This window comes from Sturnus vulgaris, chromosome 1 (genome assembly GCF_052056855.1).
Source record: "Sturnus vulgaris isolate bStuVul1 chromosome 1, bStuVul1.hap1, whole genome shotgun sequence".
Taxonomy (NCBI): domain Eukaryota; kingdom Metazoa; phylum Chordata; class Aves; order Passeriformes; family Sturnidae; genus Sturnus; species Sturnus vulgaris.
Genome location: NC_142243.1, coordinates 66112238 through 66122025, shown reverse-complemented (window position 1 = coordinate 66122025; position 9788 = coordinate 66112238). Strand labels below are relative to the sequence as shown.

At 55.5% G+C, this 9788-nt stretch overlaps 1 protein-coding gene across 1 annotated transcript; it reads left to right on the top strand.

Moving 5' to 3' along the window:
• Nucleotides 1-4219: 4219 nt before the first annotated feature.
• On the top strand, nucleotides 4220-9086 carry SOX4 (SRY-box transcription factor 4). Its single transcript, XM_014877952.2, has one exon. The coding sequence runs from the start codon at nucleotides 5117-5119 to the stop codon at nucleotides 6416-6418; it is 1302 nt and encodes a 433-aa protein (XP_014733438.1). The 5' UTR covers nucleotides 4220-5116; the 3' UTR covers nucleotides 6419-9086.
• The last annotated feature ends 702 nt before the right edge of the window (nucleotides 9087-9788 follow it).

Sequence of the window (9788 nt, the reverse complement as noted above, 5' to 3'; positions counted from 1 at the left end):
TTTTTTTTTTCCCCCTTAATGGCAAGTATTTCATCTACTGGGTCAAAATAGGCAATAGAAAAATGATGTGGAATGTGTTCTTCAGCAGCATACCTCTGCTCTGGCTGGCCTTGTCATTTGCAGTTCAAGAAAGCCTTAAAATAACCCAAATACACCTCTATTTCAATTGCGGCACAGAACATCAGGAAAAATATGCGTTACAGAGGTGAATTTTGGTCGCAGAGGGGAAAACACTCAGAAATAACAGAGAGGTTTCTTCAAGTTAAATAAGATTTAAGAAGCCACCTTTCCCCACCCTGTGGGTGCCTGTCACGGGGACACGGGAAGCAAGATGTCCGTGAATGGCTTTTCATTCATTCCCCGCAGCGTGTCCCCTAGGGTCGCTGGACGACCCTCGGATGTCACTGCTCCGGACGCGCCCGGGTCAGAGCCTGTTCCTCCCGTGCAGGTGAACACGGCCCACGCGGGTTCAGTCCCTGCCCTGCCCCGCCGTGGGGACCCCGGGGGACGCGGAGAGCGGGCACACCCGCCCGCGGAGCATCGCTGGGCGCTGCTGGGGTCACAGCGCGGAATGAATGAAGCCGAGCTGGCCGGGCCGGGGCGGCTGCGGAGCGGGGAGGCTGCAGGCGGCGAGAGGCGGCCGCAGCAGCTGCGGGGGCTCCAGGCTGCGCAGCGCCAGGGCAGGGAAGCGCTCCGCGCCGGCCAGGGCACGCAGGAACACGCTCACGGGAGGGAAGGTCTGCTCCCGAGAGCTCAGACGGGGCAGGCTGCAAAGCATTTCCCACAGCCAGCGGAGCTGGGGGTGTGGAAAAGATCAACGGCAAGGGCTGCAGTTAAAGGAGCCTGTGCGCTGGTAATCCTCAGAAGGAGGGGGGTTGGGGAGAGGAAAGAGCGGAGCTAAATCTGTGTGTCCTTAAGACGTTTTCTGCGTGCTGATTCACACACAGAGCCTGCAATCAATCATAGAATTACAGAATCACAGAACGGTTTGGATCGAAGGGGACCTTAAAGATCACTCAGTTCCAACCCCCCTGCCATGGGCTGGGGTGCCACCCACTAGATCATGTTGCTCAGGGCCCCATCCAACCCCGTCTTGAGCACTTCCAGGGATAGGAATGCTGGAATCAATGCTTGCGGTGCCCAGTCCTGCAGTAGATTTGTCCAGAGTGTGGTTCCTGAGCAATGTCTCTTGCTCCATGCGCAAGGCGAACCGCAGGTCCCCGGTGTGTGAGAAGGGTGTTCTCAGCGCCCCTGCCCTTAAACCTCGCATCGGGGTTTGGCATCACTCGCACTCTGTTCTGGCGGCGTACAGCTGACTGCGTGGGCACTGCCGCTCTTTGATGCAAACCCACCGAATTTCAGTCAGAAACTTGCAGCGTTATGCTGCTCCGTAAAACCACAAGGGAGGAAAAAAATAATTATAAAAATAATCGCGAGTTCGCTAGCTCCGCGTTTTCCCACGTCTGGCAGAAGAGGCTCAGCGCTGCCACCTCGCGTCCCGTGCCGCATCCCCGGCCTCACCGAGCCTGCAGGAAACGGAATGGAGTTTCGAGGCTTTTTAAGTTGTAAAAGGCGGAGAAGCCTTGCCAATACTCTTAAAACTTCATTTTTAGACGGAAGCTGAATGCTCGCGCTTTATGCCTAGGCTTAAAAATTTGGGGAGCTGGAAGGTACTGTCAGTCCGCCACTGGAGGACGAGGGGTGGAAGCAATTAACTTTGAGGAAATAGCTAAGAAATTGTAATAAGACGTTTTTTATAGTTTCACATCGTGTTCTTACACTTGCTTTATTAAGCAGCCCTACATTTCACTTTTGGGAAGCTTTTGTTCAGGAAATAATACTCTTCTGTCCATCCCATATACACACTTTTTGAACCGGGATTAAATTGATGTGGCTGCTTTGATCAGGAAGATACTGATCAGGAAGACACTTAACTCTCCACCTGAAGATGAATTTTATTCATGATGGTCAAGACCTTACAGAGCTGAACACAACCAAGTGAAAAGCTTCTTAAGGTTTTTCTTTCTGTGTTTGCCTATCAGTTTGGGGTTTGTTTGTTTCATTTGTTTCTGGAAACATGAGAATATTTTACTAGCTTTGTAGTTTAAACAAATTGAAATTTACATGTAAAATACGACAGTTGGGGGTTGAAATCCTGCTGGATACCATGCTGACAGGTGGAGCAGCCAGAAGCTACGGACTGCTCCCACTCCCAGTTTTTACACATGAATACCAAGAGTGTAAGCAAAAGCCAGCACTTATCCCTGACACCAAACCCACTGCGAGCCTCCATTTCTGTAGACGGTGGTGGTATAGGGTAGAATAGATTTGATCATAGCTTTGGGGCTGCAGGGGGAAAACAGCGTGATTTACTACTTATGAAGTGTAAAGGTGAGAAACTCCACTGATGTCACTGGATGTCGTCAACCTAGAGGAAAGCAGTATTTTATCCAGTCTTGACCAGAGGCTGCATGAGGATCTAATGTATTATTTTTGCAAGCAAGGCTATAATTTAATTTGTATCTTTGTAAACAGTCTCAGTAATGTAGGTGGCCTACCCAGGGAGGTACTGAGAATTCAGGATTTTTCTCAGCACTTCACAGCAGTGTTCTTTGAGTCCAGCGTGAGATCTTAATATTCAAAGCCTGTTCTCAATCCAGCTAGAAACTCTGCTAAAGGATCCTACCATAAATTTTCTTGCAAACGTGCAATTTATTTTTAGACCTCTATCTTAGATATTTTAGCTGTATCCAACCATTATTTTGCTTCTGATTTAAAAGGTGTTTTTAACTGGTGTTGTGGAGAACAAAAATTTTCACAGCTGTTTTGCCTAATAGTTTTTCTGGTCCCTGGCCTGATGAATGATGTGAGGAACCTTTGGGAAGTAACACTGCCATTGTTTTTATGGTCTTACTGCCCCCTTTACCTGAATATTGGAGGGGGGGGTTGATGCCACGAGGCCTTCAGGGGTGCTGCACAGCGCCTGACCTCGCCGCCCTGCTTTTCTTCATTACTGATCATGGCAGGGCAGAGGGAGGGGCACATGAGATCAAACAGCAATTCCCGAAGAGCACCTTACACCTCCCGGGGAGGGGGGGCCCTCCTCGGCGGGGCGCAGTGGCAGAGGCGCGGCAGCACCTCCGCCCCAGGGCCGGTACCTGCCTGCCGGCTGCGCACCGCTTCTTCGTCCCGCGGCCCCTCCCGCTCTCTGGGGCCCCCAGCCGCAGCCTCTTCGGGATCGGGATCGGCCGTGGCATGCGGGAGCGGCAGGTAGCGAAACGCAGGAGAGGGGTCGAGGGTAAAAACGCGATAAGGGCAACACTTCTCCTCGCTGCGCGCCGGGGAATTCGGGCTGGGCGGCAGCGCTAACTCAGCGCCGTGAGCAGTGCGGGGCCCGGCGCTCCGCGGGAGGTGCCCGCCGCCTGTCCCGTCCCACCCCCTCCCTGCGCCGCTCCGCTCCAGCCCCGCTCCAGCTCCGCGGCGGAGGGGGCGTGCCGGCAGCGCCTCGCGAGCGCTTCTCCAGGGCTGGCGACCCCTCTGTGACACTCGGCGTGTGGGCGTGGGGACGGGCACGGGGCGCCCTCCGGCATCCCCCGGGCAGCGCTGCCCGCTGGGCGTGCGGCTGCTGCGGGGCGGCAGGAACACCCTCCCGGCCCTTTGTGCGGGCAGGTGTCCCCGCTCGCCGCCCCGCAGCCACGGCGCGCGGGGGCGGGACGCCTCGATCCCCCTCTCTCCCTTTCTTTCTTTCTTCAGTTATTTGTATTATGATGATTTTTGCTGATTTCCTGAATTTTATTTTTTTTTTTCTTTTTTCCCCCCGGCGGGGAGGAGGGGAGGGAGGAGCGCGGCCGGGGGGCCGGGGGGTCGCGGGCACGTGCGCGGCGAGGCGCGGGGCGGCGCGCGGAGCTGCCCTCCTGCCCCTTTTAAAAAGTTCGCCCCGCCGCCGGGAATGAGGTCAGCGCGGGCGCTTCCCATTGCACGCGGCCATTATTACCGCTCCGCGCCGGCCGCCAATCCCGGGGAGGCGGGCGGGGCTTGGCACGCGGAGGGCGTTGGATACAGCGCGCGATTGGCCGCGGGGCGGGCTGCGAAAGGATAAAGCGGCGCGGGGCGGGCGCGGGGTCCGCTCTCAGCTGCGGCCGGCGGAGCGCGGCGTGCGGGGGGCGCGGGGCAGCGCCCGGCGGGCGGGCGAGCGCGGGGGGCGGCGGCGGCTCCGCGGGGCTCCGCGCGCGCGGAGCAGCAGCAGCAGCAGCACCGCCGTCGGCGGAGGAGGAGAAGGACGGGGCTGGGCGCCCGGCTCGCCGCTCTTCCTGCCGGGGGACGTACACACTCGTTCATGCACGAGCGCTTTTTAATTTTTCTTTTTTTAAGGCGATTTTTTCAATTATTATTATTTTTGCCTTCTTCTTATTTCTTCTTCTTTTTTTTTTTTTTTTTTTTTTTTTTTCTTTATCCCGAGGGGTTTTCCTTGTCGCTCGGTACCTCGCAACTACCAAATCCAACCTGCACAAACTCCTGGCCGCCGACCCCGCCGCCACCACGGGTCCTGGAGCCGGGATTTTCGGGGCTTTGGGGGCGCGCCGCCTCCCCCCTCCCCCGCGGCGGTGCACGCTGGCCGTGCCCAGTGCTGAGAGACTTTCGGCGGCAGGAGTGCCGCTCTCCTGAAACGCCGCGGGCAGGCGGAACGCACTTGTGAACTGGACCAGCTGCTTCGGGGAGGGGGGAAACTCGATGCGGTGAGGAAAAAAAGCAGACCGACACCCCCCCTCCAAAAAAAAACCAAACCAAAAAAGCCCAAAACACCCCAAGAAAAAAAAAGCAAACTTGGACCGGCGGCTCGCGGCGCTGCTTTTGCAAAAACTCTTGTCTGACCGCGGGCGGCCCCGCCGCTCCTGCTCCTGCCGCCGCCGCCGCCTCGAGGGGGAGAGGACCGCGCCGCCGGAGACGAGGCGCCGGTGTGGAAGTACAAGTGGTGCGGGGAGCGGGGGCGCGGCCGCGGGGGGCTGCGCCGTCCCGGTGCCGCTGTGAGAAGTTGCGCGCCCTGCCCCGCGCCGGAGCGGCGCTGAGCTCCGGAGCGGCGCTGAGCCCCGGCGAGCCCCCCGCCGCCGCCGCCGCGATGGTGCAGCAGACCAACACGGCGGAGAACACGGAGGCGCTGCTGGCCGCCGAGACCTCCGACTCCGGGGCCGGCATCGAACTGGGCATCGCCTCCTCCCCCACGCCGGGTTCCACCGCCTCCACGGGGGGCAAGGCGGATGACCCGAGCTGGTGCAAGACGCCCAGCGGGCACATAAAGCGTCCCATGAATGCCTTCATGGTATGGTCACAGATCGAGCGGCGAAAGATCATGGAGCAGTCCCCCGACATGCACAACGCCGAGATCTCCAAGCGCCTGGGCAAGCGCTGGAAGCTGCTCAAGGACAGCGACAAGATCCCCTTCATCCGGGAGGCGGAGCGGCTGCGCCTCAAGCACATGGCGGACTACCCTGACTACAAGTACCGGCCCAGGAAGAAGGTGAAGTCGGGCAACAGCTCCGCCAAGCCCGGCGACAAGGCGGACAAGGGCGGCGGGGGCGGCGCCGGCGGGGGCAGCGCGGGCGGCGGCTCCGGCGGCCCCGCGGCCCCCGCCAAGCCCGCCCCGAAGAAGGGCGGCGGCGGCGGCTCCAAGCCCTCCCCCGCGGGCGGCGGCGGCGCGGGAGCGGGCGGCAAGCCCCACGGCAAGGCGGCGGGGGGCAAGGCCGCCCCGTTCCCCGGGGAGCCCTCGGCCGCGCTGCTGCCGCCCGAGCACCAGGCGCTCTACAAGCCCCGGGGGGCGTCGGGCGCGTCCTCGGGACCCGGCAAGCCGCTGGCCGAGAAGAAGCTGAAGCGGGTCTACATCTTCGGCAGCGGGCAGGCGGCGGCCGCCTCCGCCTCCCCCGGCGGCGCCGTGCCCGGCAGCCCCACTCTGAGCAGCTCGGCGGAGGCCGGCGACCCCTTGAGCCTCTACGAGGAGGGGGGCGGTGGCGCGGGCCGGCCCGACGGGGACTGCGGCGGCGTCGCCTGCCCCTCGCCCTCCGGCTCCGGCTCGCCTTCAGATCACCGCAGCTACACCAGCTTGCGCGCGTCCTCCCCGGCCCCCTCGACGGCGCATTCCTCCTCCGCGTCCTCCCACTCCTCCTCTTCTTCCTCCTCCGGCTCCTCTTCGTCGGACGACGAGTTTGAGGACGACCTCTTGGACCTGAACCCCAGCCCCGGCTTTGAGAGCATGTCCCTGGGAAGTTTCAGCTCCTCGGTGCTCGACCGGGACCTGGATTTTAACTTCGAGCCCGGCTCGGGCTCGCACTTTGAGTTCCCGGACTATTGCACGCCGGAGGTAAGTGAGATGATCTCGGGGGACTGGCTGGAGTCCAGCATTTCCAACCTGGTCTTCACTTACTGAGGCGAGAGCCGGGCCCTGCTGCAGGAGGCACCGGCGCGCGTGGCTGTCGGCAGGACTCGCCCACCCCGCCGGACGCTTTTGTGTCTTCTTCTGTTTTGTTTGGTGTTTGTGTTCTGGGTTTTTTTAGGGGAGGGAGGAAGTGTTTTGTTTGTTTCTGGGAAGGGGCTGTTGAAAGACTGCTTCTTGAGCTCGGGGAAGGAGCGGGATCGCCCTCTCCTTGCGGAAAGGCCAGCAGTCCCCTTCCTCCGGCTGCAGACGGACCCGCACACACCCCCTCCGAGAGAGGAGCCTGACGGTGCTTTTTGAGAGACTGGCGGGAGCGAGACGCTGTCCCTTTCCCTTTTTTTATTTCCTGAAAAGAGACAGAGAAAGGGGGAGGGAGGGGGAAACCACACACACCTCTGGGTTCTTTGTTATTACCCGTTTTATACGAATAAAGAGGAGGGGGAGCGATGCGTTGTGCTGAGCGCACACTGGATGTCTTGAGCGTTCGCCCTTTCCTATGAAAGAGCGATCAGAACTGCTTGGGGGGAAAAAACAAAAGGAGAGAAAATCCACCCAAATCCTTTGCAAGGTTCACATTTGTGGGGAGAAATCCTGTCCCGGTTTCTTCTGCTGTGAGAAGAGGCAACAATGCTGGGAGGAGGAGGAGGAGGTGGAGGTGGATGGAGCTGGACTGAGATCCTAGTTAAGCGGAGAAGAGCCAGTCTTACACTTGAGAGCTGTCTTGGAAATACGGTGGGGGGAAATAATAATAAACTGAAATGGATTTGCACGTACAGATAAGGTGGCGGCAGCGCTTTTCTCAGTCACCTCATGTAATATGTAGAGAGAAAAATAAGGCTGAAACTTCAAGAACACTGAAAACTTCTTTTGAAACAGAGACCGAATGGTAACAGTTTCTGTCATGATGTGGTACAGGGGAAACGGAGGGCGATGGCTTTTGCAAAAAAAAAAAAAAAAGAAAAAAAACCCGAAAATACAAAAAAAAAAGTAGTTTTTTTCTTCTTACTCAGAATCGTGATGGTGTTGGATTATTTCACTGGTGGGGTTTAATATAGCATGTTATACTGTCTATCTTTTCAAGATTTCTGTAAGACTGTTGAACAGTTTAAAAAAAACAAAACTAGTGTTAGGATAACATAAAAGCAGATAGATGGCGCTATGTTTGATTCCTACAAAAATATCACCAGCTTTTTTTCATTCTTAACTCTTTAAAGGATTCAAACGCAACTCAAATCTGTGCTGGACTTTTAAAAAATGAAAATTCAGGACCAAATTTTTTCTCAGAGTATGTATGTGTTTGTTCCTTATAGCTGTAAATGAAAAGACTGTTTTTTCTCACCGATGCTCCATCCTCGTATTGTTTTTTTTTTTTTTTCCTTGTAAATGTAATCGGATGCCATTTTATAAGTGGACGTATTTATACTGGCCAAACATTTTTGACTTTGTATTTCTTTGTCCTTTTTTGGTAGTTCTCGTTGTTACCCGCACCATTTTTATGTCTCCTTCACTGAAGGGCTAGAGTTTTAACTTTTAATTTTTTATATTTAAATGTAGACTTTTGACACTTTTAAAAACAAAAAGAGAAGAGAGATGAAAACGTTTGATTATTTTCTCAGTGTATTTTTGTAAAAAATATATAAAGGGGGTGTAAATCGGTGTAAATCGCTGTTTGGATTTCCTGATTTTTAACAACAGGGCCGCTGGTTAGTATCTCACGCGTGTGCGCGCTCACGCTCACTCACACTCTCACACACCCACGAATCAGCCCCTATTTTGTCCATGTTTACACTCCAATCTGCAGGCATCTTAAAGTGACAGCATCCCTCACCGCCCCCGCCGCTGCCCGCTCCGCAGCCCCCCGCCTCTCCGCGGAGGGGGCGGGCGGGGGCCGGGGGCAGGGATTTTACACTGTATGCTACCGTTTTGGGGAGCCACCTGTCCCCGGATGAAGTGAAGCAACTGGTGCATTTACACAGAAGGGATCCTGTACCTTTAACTTGTAAACCACATCTTTTGCACTTTTTTTCTAAGCAAAAACGTGCCGTTTAAACCACTGGATCTATCGAAATGCCGGTTTGAGTTCGCGACACTATGTACTGCGTTTTTCATTCTTGTATTTGACTATTTAATCCTTTCTATTTGTCGCTAAATATAATTGTTTTAGTCTCTTATGGCATGATGATAGCATATGTATTCAGGTTTATAGCTGTTGTGTTTAAGATGAAGAAAGTGAAAACATCTTTGTACATTTAAGTCTGTATTATAATAAGCAAAAAAAGAAGATTGTGTGTTTATGTATGTTAATATAACATGACAGGCACTAGGACGTCTGCCTAATGAGGTGGTTCCGTTAAGGGTTTAACTTTTTTGTTCTTTTTTTTTTGTTCTTTTTTTGGTCATCCATCCTGTGCAATATGCTGTGTAGATTTTTTTTTTTTTTTTTGGTCTACGATCACCCACAACACAACGTGGGGAAAGGAAAAAAAAAAAATCATGCCAGCTAACCATGTCAAGTTCACTGCCTGTCAGATTGTTGATATACCTTCTGTAAATAACCTCTCTTTTTATGGTTTTGTTTTGTTTTTTATTTTTCTTTTATTTTTTTGTTTTGTTTTGTTTTTTCTTCGGGAAGGAAATAAAATCAGCTGGAACTGAACCCTAACACTGGGCTGCTCTTGTCATCATTGCTACGCCCCCAGCCCCCTCGGGGCAGGTGTGTCTTGTCTCTCCGGACGGGGGAGGGAGGGAGGAAAGGGCGGCCGCGCTACCGAACCGCCCACCCGGGACCGGGAAGGGACTGGACCGGACCGGGGCACGGCCGGGAGTGGGTAGGGGCTGCGGGGCCCGGGCTGGGCGGCTCCAGGGCAAGGTGGTCCCGATTTCCTGGAGCAGCTCGTCGTGGCGGACCGCGGGTTGAGATGATTTTCCCTTGAAAGAGATTCCCCCTCCCCTTCTGCTTTCCTTTCTGCCCTGGCGTTTCGGGTGTGGGAACGGCCGGCGCGAACGAGCGAGCGGCAGCGGGGCCCCGCCGCCCACCCCCCACCCAAAATAGTTCCTCCGGGGCCCTTTAATGAACACTTCCCAAGGCAAAGCGGTGACAAAAACCTGGCCGCCAGCTGCGGGGATGCTCGGGGTGGGGGGCTCATGGGGATGTCCTTGTCCCCTCCTCCCCGCTGGCCGCCAGACCGGTGACCCCGCTGGGTTTCGACGTGCCGGGTACCCGCCTGCATTCCCTTCCTGCCTACGAATATGCATCGTACCTCGAGCAGTGTTTTGTAAACCGATTAAAGCATCCCACTGACATAATGGTTTCACTTAGCTGTTAATTTATAGCTGGCTTTGAGCCACGAACTCTTTTTCCATG

Excerpts from the sequence above, each read along its gene's own strand:
- SOX4 (XM_014877952.2), top strand. The coding sequence starts at position 5,117 with ATGGTGCAGCAGACCAACACGGCGGAGAACACGGAGGCGCTGCTGGCC.